This window comes from Grus americana, chromosome 10 (assembly GCF_028858705.1).
Source record: "Grus americana isolate bGruAme1 chromosome 10, bGruAme1.mat, whole genome shotgun sequence".
Lineage (NCBI taxonomy): Eukaryota > Metazoa > Chordata > Aves > Gruiformes > Gruidae > Grus > Grus americana.
In genome coordinates this window covers 13,600,563-13,619,766 of record NC_072861.1, presented here as the reverse complement: position 1 = coordinate 13,619,766, position 19,204 = coordinate 13,600,563, and the positions used below count along the sequence as shown (strand labels likewise).

The window sequence follows — 19,204 nt, the reverse complement described above, 5'->3', positions numbered from 1 at the left end:
AACCCTTCATTGTCTTCTATCTCATAAGGTCCTGAGCATGCACAGAAAAAAAGGAGGATTGATGTCTTTATATTGTCATTTCTGGCTGTCTGCAGAATACCCTTCAGCCATTTTCAGCAGTGCTCAAAAGTATGCTCTGCTGTTTTTAATCTTGTTGTGCTTTTTGTTTTTGCTGGTGGCACTCTTCCATGCCCAGAGACTTTTTTAATTTTTACTTTTGTAGCTGTGCAATTCCACCTTATTAACTTGGATTCTGCTTCTAGTCTCACCCTTCACAGGGTTATCTTTTTTAATGGGTGAAAAAGTGCATATGCCAGCATTCCATACTAGGAGTTCTAGTATGCGATGTACGTTGGGGAAGGAGTTGTGCTCTGCTTCACATATCATATAGTCCTGATAAATGAGAGAAAAAATCTGCAGTCTCCAATCAGCTTTAGTTGGATTGCTGTTCAATTTAAGTACTACAGAATTTGAGTCAGTTTTTAGCTTGAAGGAGATTGGATATATTTTTCTTTTTTTCTTTTTTCTTCCTTTTTTTTTTACATTTTAGGATCCTCTGGGAAAAAAAAATAATATTTTACATTTTTACAGAACAGTATTTTAAATAATGGTTTAGAAAGGATACTGCCATACTACTGACTCCGAGTAGCATTAGCTATTAAAAAGCATATTAAATCCATCTGAATAAAAACATTGTAGAAAAGCAAAATATCCTATTTTAATAATGGATTTTGAAGAGTATTGCTTTTATCCATCTAGAGTTTTGCTAATAAGCTAACTGCAGAAGATCAAGCTGCTTGCATGTGTTGGGCAATAATAAGCAACTTGAACCACTTTCCAGCAAAAATACTATAGGCCTTTGCTCGACTGCTGTGCAGTGACTCCAGGGATTTCAGTGGGAGATACTGATCTCTGCAATGCCTCTGTGTGCTTTTGCCAATCAAAGGCATTTACAGTATGTCAAAACAATCAGTGATTACTGCTCTGCAGTTTTAATTCCCTCTTTTTGCAAAATAAAAGGACTTGTTCTTGTGGTTTCAGTGCCCACATAAGCATCTCTGCATGCTGAGGTAAAGCTTTCTTGTCCGTACATGTGGACCTGATAAGTATTTTTGCATAATGCCTTTTTTTTTGCAGTGTAAGATTCTGTTAGAACATAATGGAACAGGGTCTGGTCTGAAAGCCACCCTGACAGCCTGGAATTCCTGCTTCTGAACAGCAGCTTATCCACAGCACAGAGATTTTGTGATAGCCATACAACATGACACCTGCTGTCCCTCCAAGCGGAAGAAGACGCATCTGGGATGCCCTTCCGCCTTGATGGGCAGAACTGCCCCTTTCTTGACCGCTGCAATAATGTAAACCTCCGCAGAAAGCTGCTTCACATAGACGAGCAGACAGACAAAGCTTGCCATTTTCTCTGTACCTCGGAGAGCCGTTTCCCATTTTGCAGGGAATGTAGAGCTCTGCGGAGCAGAACACCCGGGGGGGTGCAGCTTCCTCTGGTTCTGCACCAGCCCTCCCTGGGAGCTCCTGCGCCTGTCTGGAATATGCCATGTTATCCCACAGGCAGGCACGGGGATGATTTGTGCTTCTGGGAGCCACTGTTGTTCTCGGAGAGCAGCTCTGCGCTGTCCTCCTTGCAGAGCTACGGCTCTGCAGCTCCAGTCCAGTCCAGCCCAGCCAGCCAGTGCCTTTCTCCCCAGGGTCCCTAACCTCATGGCAACTGGGAAGAAAGTGTTGCAGTATGAGTAGTGCCAAACCCAGCCTGTGAGAACCAGTTGGAAACACTACCTGAGAAGTCAGCAATTACTCGGCACCACTGAGAGCAAAATATTCGGGCTGCATATACATCCCAGCCAGTAAATCACAATGTAAGGAGACAGACTTCTTGCTTGCACATTGGTAGTCCCTAGCAACACCATTTGATAAAGCCCTGCTCTGGTTTCAGAGGTCCAGGCTAAATTTTCTGTTCAGTGTTCCTGACCCTAGAAGTCTGGCATTTGTTTACTGAAAAAAAAAAAAAAAAAGCACAGCTACGTCTTTAAAGCTCTGCTGCTTGGTTGGCAAACAAATGCTGGGAAGTGCAGCTCTGCTGAGGTTGTGCAAAAAGAAAGCAATTGTTATTCATTAAGCAGATGACAGCAACGGGAGCAAAGGGGATAAAACTCGAAATCTGAAACCACCTGCTTTAATTTTAGCCATAATTGAAGCGGCTGCCCGTGATGTTGCTGATGCACGTATCAGATTTGCACGCCATGCGCTGCTCTCACTGATTTCTGTGGCAGCAAGCTCCAGCCCACTGTCTGCTCTGGTTCAGGAGGGGATGAATCTCCTGTTTGATTGCAGGTTATAACGGGCACTTTAGAATCTGTTTGTTTCCTTCCAGGAGCAAAATGCAATTGCAGTCTGGCTCTCTGATAGACAGATGTTTTAGTCATTAGTGAGGTTTCTGTGGCCACACCACTGTGTCCTAGTATGGGTGCACTTATCTCTTTTGTTCCTGGTTCGAAGCAGTGCAGCTTTTCTCGCTCTTGTGCTCACATGCTCACTCTCTTTCTCTCTTTCCCTCTCTCTCTGTCTTTGATCTTGCTGGTATGGGGAAAAATATCAGATCCAAATCTTCCACATATTTAACCAAAACATCTTGTAGGATGGGAATAAATTGTGACTGAGTGCAGCAGCAGGGGGCTGCAGTATGATTGCTTGTACTGCTTGCTTTCTGTTACTGCAAAATAGCAGCAATCCTCAAGGAGTGCTGGGGCTCTGCAGCTACATAAGCACTTAGGGGCTCAACATTCACAGAGGGCTAAGGTGGTTTTGCTGGGAATGGGTGGGCTGTGCAAAGCTTTCCTCTATCGGTCTCAAATTCACATGAAACAGGTAAAAAGGGAAGAGATCTTTCCTAATGGCAGAGGGGGTCTCATCCTTCACTAAATTCCCTGGAGTTTTTGCCATGGAGTTAAATGGCCGTAAGATAGCACTGTCACTTCATATTCAACCTCATTACAGTACTAGCGACATAAGCCTCAGAGCTGGGGAGCTCACAGCAAAATCAGTAAAGGCAGGAAAAGTCTTGACCTCAGCTGCACAGTGAAATGTTAGAGTGGGAGCAGTAACGGTCTATCCTTGAGCTGTTTAGTGCAGATTTATACTGCATGTGTTTGTATGTCTATGCCAGCTTTCAAAAGCTATGAAAAGCTTTTTTATGGTTTCCTGTGATGATACATAGTCAGAGGGGATGCTCAGATGAATAAAGAAATATGCCACGAAATGGGGAACAGGTGAGCTGCGTGACAGATGTGTGTGCTGTCCTTTGTCGATTCAGTGCTGCTCCTTGGCTAACAGTATGAAGTGCCGGGAATACGACATGAGGCTTAACTCCACTTGGGATGTTGCTTAGGGAGAAGATCCTCACTGCTTTGGAGCATAGCACATTGTGTGATGTAAGATCCCCATTCCCTTCTGATCAGCCTTCCCTACTAAGCATGTCTTCATTCCTCTGCTTTACTGATCATTTACAGCTGTTTGCTTTATTTCATGAGAAATTCTTAAAGGGCTGAGACAGTAACTGGACTGCGCTGTTCTGTAATGCAGCCCAGAGCTGCCGCCGCGTTTCGAGCGGCCAAATGAGATTCACACTCAAGTCCCAGCAGACATTGTTCATCTTGGTTGCAGGAGTCCACATTTATCTGGGGTCTAGTATCTCCCTGGACATCTTCCTTGTCGTAATAAAGACGAAGATGGCTATGGCATTGAGGTGTAATACCCCCCTACTTGGTAGACTGCCAGCCCAACCTTTTTTGGTCTGACGCGTAGATACTGCCATCTTTAAGGAGGCATAAAATGTGTTGCAGAGTGGGTCATACCCTGACATACTATCAGTTTGTAAAGTGAGTTGCAGTGGTTTTTCCCTGCAGTTTTTTTATCACTGTTATAGTCTAATACCTGTATTTAAATAATGAATTAGTGAGCAAATAACCACATTATGGGCACTTACTTAAAAACAAATAGTGTCAGAAAATAATGAGTTCTAAAAAAATATCTCTGGCAGTTTTTCCTTTATGTATTCCTGGTGATGAAGAGGACACCAAACAGCCTGTCATGTCGTTTCAGTTCCTTTTACGCACAGCTGGGCTAAAAGTGAATGCACGCTTCCATCTTTCACCAGTGTGTATCTTCCTTCTATATGCATTTAAATAATAGATTCTCCTTTTATTTATCAATTCATTAGCTTTTTTAAGTAAAAGAAGTTGTGTAATTGCTATGCCCACGAGGCGTGTGACACCTCTGACCATCATGGGCTGTCTCCTGCAGACCATGCTGGGCAGTGAGTGCATGGTGCCAGAGCCCACCATCCACAGCCCTAAGTCATGCCGCAGAAAAGACAGGGAATGGTTTGCAAATGCACTTACATCCCCTCATTTTGGTGTGGCTTCAGAGAATGCTCCGCTTAGACCTAAAAGATAGGCATCCATTTCTTTTGCATAAAGGAGTCCTGTGATGTTACAGCTCCACATGTGGCTCTGGTTTCTCTGTCCCCAACGAGTATCCTTGCAGAAAGACCAAAAGTACTTGAATTCTTCTAAAAGCTCATACTCCTTTGAGAGCTACGTAGCCAGCAGATGCTTTACAGTGAAAGAGAATATCCTTTGAAAACAATCTGGTGTTTATTAATCAACAAGAATTCAGTGTTTGGGGTCCTTTGGCAGGAAAAGAGAAGGAAAGCACATGTGGCCTGGCCTCCTGAGTGAAAACATGCAGGTTCCATCCCTGTGCTCTGCTGAGGAGCAGATTTTGTATAGCATTGGTATGTCAGCACTTTGCTCTCAGTTCCAGTGACATTTGGCAGGATTCAATATGCTTATGTTGAGACTGAGTTGCCTAAAACCCAGGCAGCAAGCCATTCACCTGTTCTCTGGTGTTGCCCTATAGATACCTAGATTCATTAGACTCCCTCTTAGCTAGAGAGTTCTCTGGACGCTTAATTTTAGACGCCCACATATGCTCAGAAGTGCCATTTCTGGGAAGGCAGGCACTTGGATCTTATTTAAAGCTGTGCTGTGTTTCTGGTTTATGTGGGTAGGCACCTGGACTCTGGTTTTTTGTTGCAGAGGACTGAAAAATGAGTTATGGACAAGACTAAGTCACGGGCCTAACCTCCCGCCTTGCGACCATCGCTCTTGCTCAGACATCGGAAGATGGGATCTAGGCGCTGCTCAGCCTGAGGGGTTAGTCCCCATCCTGACTATATCTCAGGAGAGCACCCTCACCATCCCTCCCTTAGCTGCTCTGCAGCTGTATCTTGAGAAATATGAGGCCAGGGATAAAATGTGAAAGAAGAGATTGAGCACAGAGGGGAGCAGTGACCAAAACCAGTTATTAGGATGCTGCAGGGGAAGGAGAGTCCCAGGCCCTCCTCCCTGGCATGTGATGTCCATTTTACACTGGGTACCACCATCGCCATCAGGAAACACCGATGGGAGATTGTCTGGTTTTCTGGCTGCAGAGTCTCAGAGGTGCCATCTGTTCCCCATTTGTTGCAGAAGTTATTTAGGTGGCTGTGTGAGACAGACAGGATGACCCTCTGGGCTTCGGTGCCTTTGATGAGACAGCATCTGAAGTTAACACTTAAACAGACTTGATTTTATTGCCTTTGTGTATAATAATGCCCATGAAATCATTAAAACTTTTTGTCTGCTCCTTGGTCTTCTGTCATCTCCCTGTAGTGTTTCTGTCATATGCTGACTTTGTATGACCTGCCTGCCTGAAAAATCACCAGCCATCCTCCCTTTCCCAGCCCCGCACGCAGGGGTGCGAGGTACCTGCACTGGCACTTCCATGGCTCGTTAGGGATTCTTGGATGAGGGACACCACATTTGGGAATAATCCTTTTTCCATTTCTGACTCACAGATTGATGAACTCCCTGAAGGAGCTGTGAAGCCTCCAGCAAATAAATACCCCATCTTCTTTTTCGGGACTCATGAAACGTAAGTGAATGAACATGGTCTTTTCCTTTGAAAATATCTTCTTCCACTGCAGCTAATGTAATCTCCACTGATTTTATTGGAACAAATCCTGACTGAAGCCATTGGGAGCCTAGAGATAGGTCCTGTGAGCCCAACTCATTTGTATCAACACATGGAAGTGAAACCTGAAAGTAGGTGGGAGCACTGCTGCATGGATGGTATACCATGGTGTAAGCATAAATAACTACTGGTGCCGGTGTTTCCCATAAAGAAAAGTGTTGGCATAAATTTATTAAAGGGTCGTCTGAACTCAGGTGAAGGGGCAAACATTTTTTGCTTGGATGTACGTGATAGCAGGGATCAGGCACATTTGGGTTCGTGTCCTGTGTGAGAACTCGCTCGGTAGTTTGTAAAATGAAGGGAAACAGACCCCAGAGTCTCACGCAGTTTTCACATAGCTTTAAAATATATGTATTCCTGTGAGATTTGTGCTGGGGATGTTGTAGGATGGAGCTCTCAGAAGTGATAGAAGAAATGAGCTGGCTGAGCTCATAGGAAACGAAAGAAATCAGAACAGAAAGGGTAAGTTAGGTCTAGTAGTAACTGCCACAGAGTTGTGCAATTATAATGTACGTGTGTCTGTTTTAAACTATGTCAGAGGTAGTTAGAAAAAATAAATCAGAGTTTCCATTTTGCATGAAATGTTTACATTATAAAACTTTTCCTTCCCCACTTGCAGGGAAGGAATTCCTTAAAAAGCGGAAAATGAAAAAATGAAATTGTGATGACATTTAAAATTCAATTTTAGAGGTTAGAAGCTTTATTTAAAATTTATTGTTTATTTTTGAATTTTAACATTATTCCAGAACATAATAAGCCCTACAGCTCATACATTACATTTTATTTTAAAAATCTTTAAAGGCAGTTTCTGCTTAATAAGGATCAAAATAGCCCCTCTTTAGTTAAAATATTTCTTCCTGTTGCTGTAATGAAACAACCTGATATTTTGATATATTGTGATCTACTACTAGTGTCCCAAAATAATCTAAAAAGAATAAAGTTCAAATAAACTTCTGATGCTTTAAATTCAGAAACCAAAATGTTTGTTTTTTTGTAATGGAAAAATTCTTCATGAGAAACATTTTGAGAAAAACCTCAGACCACTTTTATTCTGAAATGAATGAATCCCAAACTGCTAATCTCTTTTGTTTGGGATGTTGTTAGCCCATGATCTGACTGTAACGTCTGCAACGGGAAAACAGTTTGTAGTTACTACCTTAATAATTTAAAAAGCATAATGATTAAAAATGAACTGTAGATTGCAGCTCCTTAGTTTTATAGCAGAGCAGTGGAAACTCTTGTGCTCTCCCAGTGGCAATGAATGTATTTCAAACAAAGATGTAGGCAATTTTTCAGTGTTTACTATACATAAAAGGCTTTAGAAACATTTCCATACATTACTGTTGAGCTAAATTAAGGTAACTCACGTAAGTTTCACGCAGTTTTCCTTTGTTATTTGTATTAGAACTGTTTGTATGTATTTTTTTGCAACAAGGAGACATCTAGTATTAGCAAAAGCATAGATAAAATAATTTATTCAGATCCCTTGCTCTGTTGTAGCATTTAATATTAACCAGACATCTGTTAGTTTGGAAATCACTGTTCGGCTTTCAGGTAGAAATGCATTTTTGGCTTTGTAATTATAGAATTGAGATATTTCTCAATGAGACAACGAAGTGTGGATACCATTCTTCTCCTGTGTTGTTAAAAGGAAACTCTTTCCCCAGAGACTTGCCATCTGATGCCTTTAGCCACCAGTTTGCTCTGTAGTGGCGAACTTCTTGGCCAGTGGGATGATTTAAGTGAATGAGACTTTGCACATTCATAATGCTGGGAAGAATCAGGGCATAAATCAGGCATTAATCTGAAATAATGTTTACAGCAAAGAATAAATATGATCCTGTGATTAAGGTGTTAGACAGAGACTGAAGAGAGTTGGGTTTTCCTCTGTAGTCTGCTGTCAGTTTGAGTGTGACCTTGGGCAAATCTCTGTGCCTCAGAAGCCTGTCTGCAAAAAAGGGCAACTTCCCAACCTCATGGGGATGTTATAAGAATAAATGTGTTGTAAATGGTGGAGCTCCAACATCCCATGGTAATGGAGACCATAGAGTTAATGTTAATTGCAAAGATCATCAGGAAAGTAGGACAGTGATTATAGTGAAGGACGCTGTGACTTGCTCAGCTCCAGTCATTGGTGACATAGAATCTTCCATGTGGGAATGAAGTACTTTTTTTTTGCTTTCACTGTTTTTAATTTAACTTACAATTAGCCATCCCCTCTGTACCGTGATACAGAGCCCAGTAAGTATACTGGATATAGATACTCAGTGAAAAGCAAATTATGCTTTCTTCAGTTTTATGTAAGAAGATAGAATTTTACTGTAAAGTATGTAGAAAAAGTAGGATAAATCACCACTCTTCTTTTTTTTTATTATTATTTTTCCCTGCATTGTGCTGCCTGTGCCTGAAATTAATTGGCCCAGTGCATAGCTGACTTATGCAGCAGCAGAGCACAAAATCCTTCCTTTGCTGTGCTGTCTAAAAAACAATTTGGCCGCAACCACTCTGTGTGTCTCATTGTTTCCTTGTATTACTCATCTGCCTATATTTACCCATTGTTTCTTGTCTTATATGAAATTATAAGTTTTTTGGGAAAGAGAACATTGTTATTGTGTTTGCACAGAATCTAGCATGCGGGGGGCTTATTCCAAGACAGACGCTCCCAGGCCTACTGGCAGTATAGATAATAATAAATGCCACTGCTTTTACTGTCTAGTAGTACAAGGGATAAGTTTTGGCTCATGGGTTCTAGGGACTCCTTACATGCTTTAACTTTTCATAGGGTATTTTTAGGCTTTTCTGGATGTGTAACACACAGGACTGGAAGTTTGGTCCCTTGCTATCACAGGCAATTACGTCATATAATCCCTTTCATAAACTGTTCAAGTGCCAGTTCCCAGCAGTAGTTAATATAATAAATGAGACCCGTTTTAGTTGTTTCTAGAGAGACCCAGCATGATTTTGCAACATCAAACGTCAGGATGGTGAGCCAATACATTAAATCAGACTCACAGCAGTAACTCAAAGTCAGCGTGTTAAATAAATAAATAAATAGACAAGCAAACAAATAAATAAAACTGAAAAAGAAATGATGGCCTGAGCAGAAGAGTAGAGAAAATATTTGCACTGTTAATGTTGGGTTTTTTTGAAGAGGAGGAATTTAAGTCTTTTTTTGAATGTTACCTTTGTTAAAATGCAGTGCGTTCCTGGGGCCCAAAGACCTTTTCCCATATAAAGAATATAAAGATAAGTTTGGGAAGTCAAACAAGCGAAAAGGATTTAATGAAGGCCTGTGGGAAATAGAAAACAACCCCGGAGTAAAGTTTACTGGATATCAGGTAAATGACTTTCACTTCTATTCCTCCTTATCTTTCTTGTTTTCTTCTTTGAAGACTTCTTGTCGATGTAAACATTGTATGAGTGATGTGGAAGGTCCTGGTTTTGGTGGAACTAGAAAGTTTCACAGCTTTTGTAATTGTGTAATGTAAAGACAGCTGTGGTCTTGCACTCTGTGACAAATTGAACTTTAATCGTACTGCAGTGCCCTTTGCTTTCTGTGATATTCTGGGGTGGTGAAGTGGAAAGTTCTGTGGCAGATTTAGTTGAATTAAAAATGGAAGATTTTATTTACTCCAGTATAAACATGAATAATTTCTGACTTCTTCTTTCTCTTGTTTATTTTTATATCAGGCTCAGTGTATTTTACACAGACCTTAAGGTCACTGCACTTTTGATTTTTACATTGGTAATGTATAACACGTAGGACACCACTGCCAAAGTTGTGAGGGGTGAGAAGGTGGAGGTTTACACTGCTGTTACGAGATAGTAGCTGCTGTACAACAGCTCTCCCTGTTGGATGTCCGGAGCAAAAAGTCAGTGAAGCTGGAGGGGGGGAAGAGTAGTTGGGCTGTGTAAAACCAAAGAACTTTTCTCATTAAAAAAATGTGGTCCTTTGAAGGCAGAAATCACCTACAAAAGGCGGCGAACACCTATTACATTATTAGCACAAAACCTTACAAACCAGAGATAGGGACCACCTGCAGACAAGCTGCTGCCCCTCTCAGTTCCTGTTTCATATTTTCAGCCCTACAGATGTTTTGCATACACTTGGGGATTTAAAAAAAATCTAGTGAATAGTCTGTGGGAGATGGACTGTCAAAGAGCTCTCAGCCTTCTGGTCAGGGTTTGCTTTTTCCTAACATGGAGATCTTGCCCTTTGAGGGGTTTGTAACAACCATCTTCTCTCCTGAGTAAGTCTCTCCTGTTGCAGCCAAAGTCTAAAAGTTTCTATAGTTTTGCCCAAAGTGGAACATGCCAGATCTCTGCACTGAGCAACCCTTAGTTCTCCAGCAAATGCATTTTTGTTATCAGATCTTTTGTTTCTGTGTAAACCCTTCAGAACACGCTATCCCAGAATCTGCATCTGATAACTGTTTCCAAGTGGTGACTGAGAAAATTGCCTTTGCAGCCCTTTTTCTTGATAATTGCAGGAATAACCTGAGCTCTTCCTGACTGTAGTGATTAAAGTGTAAGCTGTCTGATACCAGGATTTCTGTCTTCAATATAGAACAAAAAATAAGTAATAGATTTTAGTGATATTTTTGTTGTTTATGTTATAATTGTTATTGTTATTTTAAAGGCAATTCAGCAACAGAGCTCATCAGAAACTGAAGGAGAAGGAGGAAATACAGCAGATGCCAGCAGTGAGGAGGAAGGTGATCGGGTAGAAGAGGATGGAAAAGGAAAAAGAAAGAATGAAAAAGCAGGCTCAAAACGGAAAAAATCCTATACTTCAAAGGTTATCTTCTGAGTTTTGCCATTGTTACCCCTATGCATTTATAATTAGAATACTGTCCACCTCACAGCAATCTATTCTTCCTTCTTCAGCATTTTGATTCCAGTACTGTAATGATGGTGTTCAAACAGGCAAAGGGAAGTGCTCTTGCTTTTGTAGGCAGCCTCGGTGAGACAGCACTTGAAATCCTCTGCCCTGTTCGAGCACCCACACTTTGAGAAGGAGGTGAAAGTATGGGAAGGAGTTCAGAAGGGCTGGAACGGAAATCTATGAAAGATGGATTGATAGGTTTGATCATCTTAGATAGGTATTTCCCCATGAAGAGCAAAAAAAAATCCTTAGGAGTGTGCCTCCTGGGAGACATGAGATCAGGTTTGAGTCCTGTCTGGGAGAATTCCAGCCTCCCTCTCTTGTCTCCAGTGCGAGTACCCCAGATGCTGTGCTAAAAGATACAGCAGGGTCAGATGTGCTCAGCTGCGCCTGTTGTAGCTGAGTGTCAAATACTTCAGTACAGGATACAGAATGGGAGGAAGAACTAATTCATTAAGCAGGGAGTAGGGCATTCAATTTGTAGATAATAGACCTGCACTGTAGTACCTAACTGACTTGTTAATATCTAAGTAACGGTATAGATGAGGAAACTAAGAGTAATGTGTCTCATAATGGCTGGTGAACGTAATCACCCGCATAGTGACAGCTTTGGGTTCAGATACACTTCTCACTTGTTGCCTGGGTGAAAGGGAGCAACATTATAGTCATTTCCTCTGGTTCTGTGTGTTCCTCCAGGTTTGTACTTCACTTAAAAAATTGTGGAAAGTGTGGCAGAGTCATGTTCATTCACATTCATGTTATTCTTCCCTGAAAGTGAAAACTAAATGAAATGAAAAGAAGCAAGCAAACAATCTGATCCAGGCTCAGTTTGGGGGAGAGCAGGAGTTTTTGTGGTTCACTTGCTGGACAAAATGTATTAAGTAATTTCACCCCCTTTGTGTGTTTTATATTAGGAATTCAGGTCTGGTCTACCATCTTCCTTCCAGAAGACCCTGGGCAAACAGAGGATTAGGAAAATGGTGGCTTAATGCCACAATTTATCCTTTTGTACTGTAGAATTGCATAACATAAGGGGAGCAGAAAAGATGTATTGGTTCCACATGGCTTTAATGCTAATATATTAAAGCTGACAGCACTAAAAAAAGTATGGAAAGCAGCTCTGCTAATGTTATTCTCATTTTACATCTCTGTGTTTAATCAAAACTTTTGTCAAGCTGGCACCATCTGTTTCATTAACTAGCAAAACCTACAGGTGACCCAACACTAATACCCATCTCCTATTACTGTGTCTGTCTCACAGTCAATTGTGCTGCCAACCTGTGCTTTAACACAGAATTTCTCCTTTTGCTTCAATGATGGCAGTAACTCCAACTACTTCACCTGAAAAACGCTTTTCACCCCACGTATCCTCCCCAATATTCACCTTGAACCACATGATCAGACAGCGTTCCATGTACATTTCAAAAGTGTCTTTCTATGATTGAAACTCAGTTTTTACTTTTTAACTTTGTTGTTGATCATTTTAGAAATCCTCCAAGCAGTCACGGAAATCTCCTGGAGATGAAGATGATAAGGACTGCAAAGAGGAAGAAAATAAGAGCAGCTCTGATGCTGGGGACGCAGGCAATGACACAAGAAACACTTCTTCAGATTTGCAGAAAACCAGTGAAGGGGTAATCTTCTGTTAATATAATTCACTTCCCGTGCAGTTTGCTACTGGGGGCTTTGGCGCTAGGGGTGAAAGGCATCGCATTGCCGTGACCTGTGCAGACCACATGCCATCTTTTTACATTGCATTTCAGTGCTCAGAGTGTGTCTAGAACAGAAACGTGGGACTGGTCCCTGCATTGCTACAAATTTTGCTCTAGAGAAATGACCAAACGAGGAAAGATACTATTAGCATTATTTTTGTTTCAACACTAGCATGGATGTCAGCTGAGAGAAACTACTGAAAACCATGAGCTGGAATGATGCAAAATTGATGCGAGAGCAGATTCAGACTGTGTAATGCATTTTGGCTCACTGAACAGTGGGAGCCTTCACAGTTGGTTAAAATTTGTGCAGTCCCACTGACTTCTTTGGAGTTCATGAGGGTTGATGTGCACTTCACAGACTCTGCATACAGCAGGTTTTAGGGCAGGTGCTGCTTGGGATATGATCTTCCAAGGAGGGGACATACGGTCTGCCCCAGAGCAGGTTCATATGATCTCCTTGTACCTTTGCGTCAGTTGTGTGTTCATATCAATATTATTTTGTTGTGATCACAACAGCAGAGAGGAAGGCTACAGAGCAGGGGGATTGGCACAGGAATTGGGTAATCATCAGCCACCTTTAACAACCACTACTATTTCCATGCCTCTGGAGCAGCACAAGCCTCCCTGCTCCAGCATTACCGCTCCAACTCAGACCCAGTTCTTGTACAGTTCCCGTGCCAAGGCTCTGCCACGTGTCCAGCAGCCGGGCTGGGCTGTCACAGGAGCTGCTGAGTGACATGAATCCCCAGGTGTGAGAGGAAGCCAGCCAGCACAGGCTCTCCTCCGACATTGCTGAGGTGCCTTAGCACCCAGCCGCGTGCTGAGCCTCAACCCTTTTTCACAAAACACAACCGCTGGGGAGCTGCTGTCGTCTTCTCCTTAAAGACTCCTCCCAGAGCTTCCTTTCCCCTCGTGTCTCTGTGGTACAGTGGATGTGTTTTGTGGCTCTTCACCTTATGAAGACTTTGATACATGACTCGTGGCATCAGGAAGGTAATATGCCCTGACCCTCTCCCGTTCACTCTGAACAAGCAGCTGGCTTGAGGCAGAGACTGACACAAGGAGACGTGTTCTTCCCAGCACCTCACCAATGTAGTCTGAGAGTTTGAGGCTGAGTGTGGTGTAGTGGTCATAGCACATGTGTTGCCCACCTTCTGGCTGGTGAACCCTGTGACTCTTTCATATCTTCAAATAGGTATTTGAGTGAGAAAACTGGCCATAAGGTCCATCTGAGGTGGCAAGAGGTTCAAGAAGGCAGTGACGGGATATGTCTGTGAACTTCAAGCACACTCTCCATGAAAGGACCAAATGCTTGCTGAGTTAGATCAGTTGCACATTACGTGGCTAAAAAGTCAGATAGGATGTTGGCTTTGTGGCTGGTGACATTCATATGGCTCTTCCTTCTGTATGTGACATGGTTGTAAGCGCTAGGAGGTCAAGTCCAGCGTGCTAGAACATCTTGGTGCTCTGCAGCCTTTTGAGGATTGCAGGTATGTCAGCCCCTGTGCTGAAATATCATCAGCAGTCTCTGTGTCCTTCCTGTCAGCACCAACTCCAGAGAAATACTCAGTCAACATCATTGTCTTACCCATGTGAGCAGTTGGCTTTGCTCTGACTTCTGCAACCCCAGTACTCAGGCTTGACCTCACACTTGAACAACCAGTCTTTAACTAGATATTGGATGCTTTTAACTCCACCTTATGGGAAAAGTGCAATTTTAGTAGGATGTACTAAAAAGAGATGGAGAGACCGTTCTAAGGGCAGTTTGAGATAAAGGCACTGATAAGTTTGGAGAAATTCACATCCTGATCCAGATATTTCACCTTGGGCATTTCTGCTGCAGGATCAGCATTTCACATGTAAATCCTCTTTTTAGATTTTGTCAGTAGTGCAGTTCTCTTTTAGGACCAGGAGGGGACACTCCATCTCCTGGAATCCCCAAAGCCAGACCAGGTGTCTTTTTAGAAGGTATGCCTTCATCAGACACAAGGCACTCAGGGAAAGAGTAATCAGATTATTTTTTTTCAGTTGGTGTTAACAGCCAGTCACACAGGATGTGTCTAGATTGACCTGCTGGGTACAGAGCCGGCTGTCCTGCAGCCACCTTCTGCTGGACATCCAGACTGGGAGTCTGCCGGAGGGTGTTGAACTTCTCCAGCTCACACACACAGGAGGACTTCTATAGAAAGGAAGGTCGAGAAAGACCAACACGTGCCTGCAGAGTTGGGATATGGTCCTCTTGTTCACACGCATGAATTCAGAAGAATGTCTAGGTCTGCTAAAAGACTCCATCATAGATGAGATTATGGTCTCTTTAAAATCCTTTACCTTGCGAGAAGAGCGTTGTACCAACGCCCCGCAGTCAGAAGAAGGGCTGTCTCCTCCAGAGGCGCTGCCTGCCCACCGCTGCCCATCCTGTGGGGCCAGCCGAGCTGGGGGGGTCGGTGTGGCCATGAGATGGCGTCAGGAGCACGCCGCTCCCAGCGCTGGGTGCTCCACACGGGGCTGGGGCTGCCCGAGCCTCCACCAGGAGAGACGTGGTTTCTAAATAGCCTGTAGAAAGGCACCATGAAGGCAAAGAGACAAGAAGAATGAGATTTCAGGGCCCTGATCTCAAGGATAGGCGTGTTTGATTCCCCTGGATTTGCCACTGTGACCGGCTGCTTAAAAGATGCCAGGTAGTGGAGGCTGGGGAGGGCTGTGGGAGGCAGGTGGCAGAAGGCTGGGGGCTCAGCTGCACCCTACTTGTAGTGTTCCCCGCGGGCTGCATCCGGAGAGCCTTTGGCTCCTGTGCTGTGCACCTCCCAGGCCTCTGACCGGGCAAGAGTTGCCTAAAGGACACAAGCAGCTTTTCTCTTAATAATGCTAATAATAATGAGGTCGTGATTATGTTTTATGATGCCTGGACTGCAGGCTGAAGACGCATCTCCCCTCTTCAGACCAGAGGGAACTTTGCCTTTTAATCACACTCTTACCCTCAGCATTATGGGGATCTTCTTGAAGGATTAACAGCTGAAGCCAAATGATTGCAGGAGCATCTTCACCTATATTTTTTAATGAAATTTCTAACCTCCAGGTGGTAGAGAAAGGCTTGAAAATGTGAAGTGATGGCTTCCTAAAGACTCAAAACCCAGAGCAAATAAAAAGTGCTTCCAAAGCTATGATATTTTTTCAGCCGATTTCATACTGTTCAAGGGCTCAACTTGTGATTTTTTTTTATCCCTGGGGTTGACAAAGCTGCTTTCTTTTCTTATCTCCATCCCTTAGATTCTCAACTATTCTTGAGGACTACAGGCACTTTCAACACAAGAGACATGTTTCCTCAGACTCAGCCACAGTTTGTAACAGTGCCCCGCCACTGCCAGTTTCTCAAGCTCTTTTCCTCACTGCTGTTCTTTGGCTGATTCCTTCCCCAGAAAGATGCAAAGCCTGACCCTCAGGGTTTTATTATCTAATATTAATTAACTAATAATATATTAGCTAAGACAGCCCATCCCAGAGTTTGCTCAAGTCAAGAGTCACAGACACCCCCCGCCATGACAGTCCTCTGCTATTAAATACTAAATTGTTTTGGTTTTCTCAAAATACCGCATAAAGAGAATATTCCAGTGGAAAGGCTATTCACAGCTCTGTGTTGGTTACTTTCTATGGAACAAAATTAGCTCATAAATCAGTGAATTCATGGCAGCGGATTTACATTCCACATTTAAATCTCCAGTGACTTGTATGTTTGTTTCTTGGCTGGTATAACTCTGAATTTTCATAACTGAACACCTAAGTTGCTTTTTACTGTTGCTCTCTGGATACCCATATAATGACGTTTGAAAGCTGGCTGTAGTCCCTGCCCTATTAGAGAGTATTTGAATGTTAAGGTCAACACTCAGGGTGTGTGGCAAGTTTTTCTTTTGGTATTCATTATTTTAGTTACAGTCTGGACATTGTGTTGGTAAACAAGGCATTCTCTTTGTGTAGCGATGCATGTGGTTGCCTTTCAGGAGGTGAAATTATTTTACTGAGTCTTTGAAAAATAATAAATTTGTTGGAAATTAAATACATTTTTTTTGCTCCTTGGTACGGCCCGAATATTGGAGTAAAGGACTGTGATCTTTTTACTCACACTGACAATCAGTTACTAACATGGGAGTCAGTGGATCTATTTGTGGAGGCGACTGCTTGCCAGCATGAATAAGGGGATCAAAATCTGGTCCAAAATTACTGCCATCTGATACTATTGCAATTGGGAGAACATATTTAAAACAGCCTGTGTCCAGGACGTATTTTTTGTTGTGATGTTCTTGTGGGGTAGCAACAATTCCAATTACTGCTCTGAAAGACAAGTGTTATGGCCAAACTGGCCATAGAAAGACAGGTCCATTGTGTCCTTCTGATGCGGTTTTGAGATGTTTGGTTCCTTCATTCTTCCTTCTTTACTTCTCAAGAATAACATTGGTTAGGCTGCATTACAGATTTGGGGTTTTATTGACATTAAAAGCATAGCATTTAGGGCTATATTCAATGTAAAAGCATTTATGTGGGTACTTCTTAAGAAAATGAAAAGAGAGTATGTATTTGTGTCTGAATTTTTTAGCAATTTAAGATAAGTTAAAATCTATCCCTTCAAAAAAGATAGTATTTGTAAAAAATGTGTTTATTGCACAGTAAAAATTTCTATGTAAAAATCAAATAGTGGCGTACTCTCTGGTGTAAAGAGGTGTGTTTTCTGCTGCCTTCATATAGCTCAGGACAACAGCACTGCTAGATAAGGCAATGGGACATAACTCGGGAGAAACATATATGTCTGAATGCAAGCTGAGATTAAAGCAGCCGGTGTAGATGAAATAAATGCTTTGCATCTCTGTGCACATCGAATCCTGTAACCATTTTGACCTCAAACCAACATGGAATAACAGTGATCATACAGAGCAAGTAAATAATTATCTGTCTGCCCATCCAGCAAGAGCCTTTAAGTACAGGATGGCTGAGTCAGTTGCCAGACACTGTGGAGGAAGGAATTTTCAGTGCCAGAAAAAAAAAACAATTTGTGGGTTTAGTTTTATTCCCCGCTCTGTCCTTCAATTTTATTGATGATTGAATTTTTTCACTCGAATCAGTCAGATTCTGTGCTCTTTGTTTTGTGCGCAGCAGTGTTAGTGCGACACACGTTGCACCATACCTTACAGTAAAGCTGAGGGACTTGTTCAAACAAAGATGATGCGAGTTGATCTGTTTCTGAAGAGACGTGAAACCATGGAGACCATGGAAACCGCGCAGCTCTGCCGCATCCTCGTTCAGCGGCTGCCGCAGGAGCCGGGCAGCACGTGCTGCCTGGGAGGGGGAAGGAGCCCAGGTCCCTGTGCAGCCCCACTGGCCCCAGGGGCTACCTGCATCTGGGGAAAGACAACTGCTGACTTCTGGGGCACCTGGGAGTGCATCTGGGAGGCAAAATGTGTGTCGTGCTGGAAGGTGGGTCTGGAAGCTCAAAATCCTAGAGGATGATTTGCATACCTGGCTCTTCGTTGTCCCTCCTGTGCCACGCCGTGGCCCAATGGACCTATCTGAGACAGCGGGGAATGGAAGTGTGAATATTCCCAGCGCCCCACGTGAGAACGGTGCCTTAGCCCAGGGGGGAATTGCTGTTATTAAGTACAAAGGTTCCATGCTCCGAAAGGAGAGCTTTCCTTACCAGATCTGAGAGCAGTACCATAGGGACCGACTGTTTCACCACCCATCCTGCCTGTCAGTGCAGGGCAGCAGCTGTCATTCCGAACTTTAGCAGAAGGCATGGCTTGATTGACTGATCATTTGTAGTTGTTTTAATGGGTGTCTGCACTTCCCTCTGAAGGGAAAGAAACAGCAGCAAACCCCTCCGAGCCCTGTCTCCAAAGCTTCTGTAAGTATAATCTTATTGACTCTTAAACAGGAGAGAGGTCACTGGAAGTGCGTTGTTCTGGATGAGCATTGTTACATCTTTTGGGGGTGGCAGGGCTCCAGCAGTTCCTGCAAGCCGTCATTACACGCATGAGCATTTTATAATAACCCTTCATCGTGTGTCCTTAGTCAGGATGTACCAGGACCTCCCACACAGAAAGTGCAGGTTTCCATTACTTACTGTTTGCAGACCCCTTGTCACAGGAGAAAAGAACCACACTGAACAAACACGGTGCAGGATCCCACACTGCTAAGTGGGCACTTGTATGCTCTTATCCTCTTGGGTAGAGAAGCCTAGTCCACCTGTAGCCATGACATCACACACAGCAGGTATGATGGGCCAGAGTGGGAGAGCGCTTAGGCAGCAAACTGCTAGCGCAGGGATGTGAAAATGTCTTCATATCCTCCTCTGGATCCTGTGTAAAATGAAAATTCCGTCATCCCCAGTGGATTTAACCTGTACCCCCCACACACTTATTCCTTCATGCTGAATTTTTTCTTGGATGACCAAATACAGTACTCATTCCTTCGTACCGCTTGTACGTTGTGTTTCTTTCCATCCATCAGGGTGTGAGTGGACAAGCGT

The 19,204-nt window shown here is 43.1% G+C and overlaps 1 protein-coding gene across 2 annotated transcripts in view; it reads left to right on the top strand.

Annotated features, from left to right (window-relative positions):
• HDGFL3 (HDGF like 3) overlaps window positions 1-19,204 on the top strand; it is a 38,619-nt gene that overhangs the window by 17,454 nt on the left and 1,961 nt on the right. For both annotated transcript variants that reach the window (XM_054836646.1, XM_054836647.1), the window contains exons 2-5: window positions 5,915-5,991; window positions 9,290-9,428; window positions 10,730-10,888; window positions 12,463-12,609. In XM_054836646.1, coding sequence (XP_054692621.1) covers window positions 5,915-5,991; window positions 9,290-9,428; window positions 10,730-10,888; window positions 12,463-12,609 — 522 coding nt within the window. The remainder of the gene's footprint in view (window positions 1-5,914; window positions 5,992-9,289; window positions 9,429-10,729; window positions 10,889-12,462; window positions 12,610-19,204) is intronic.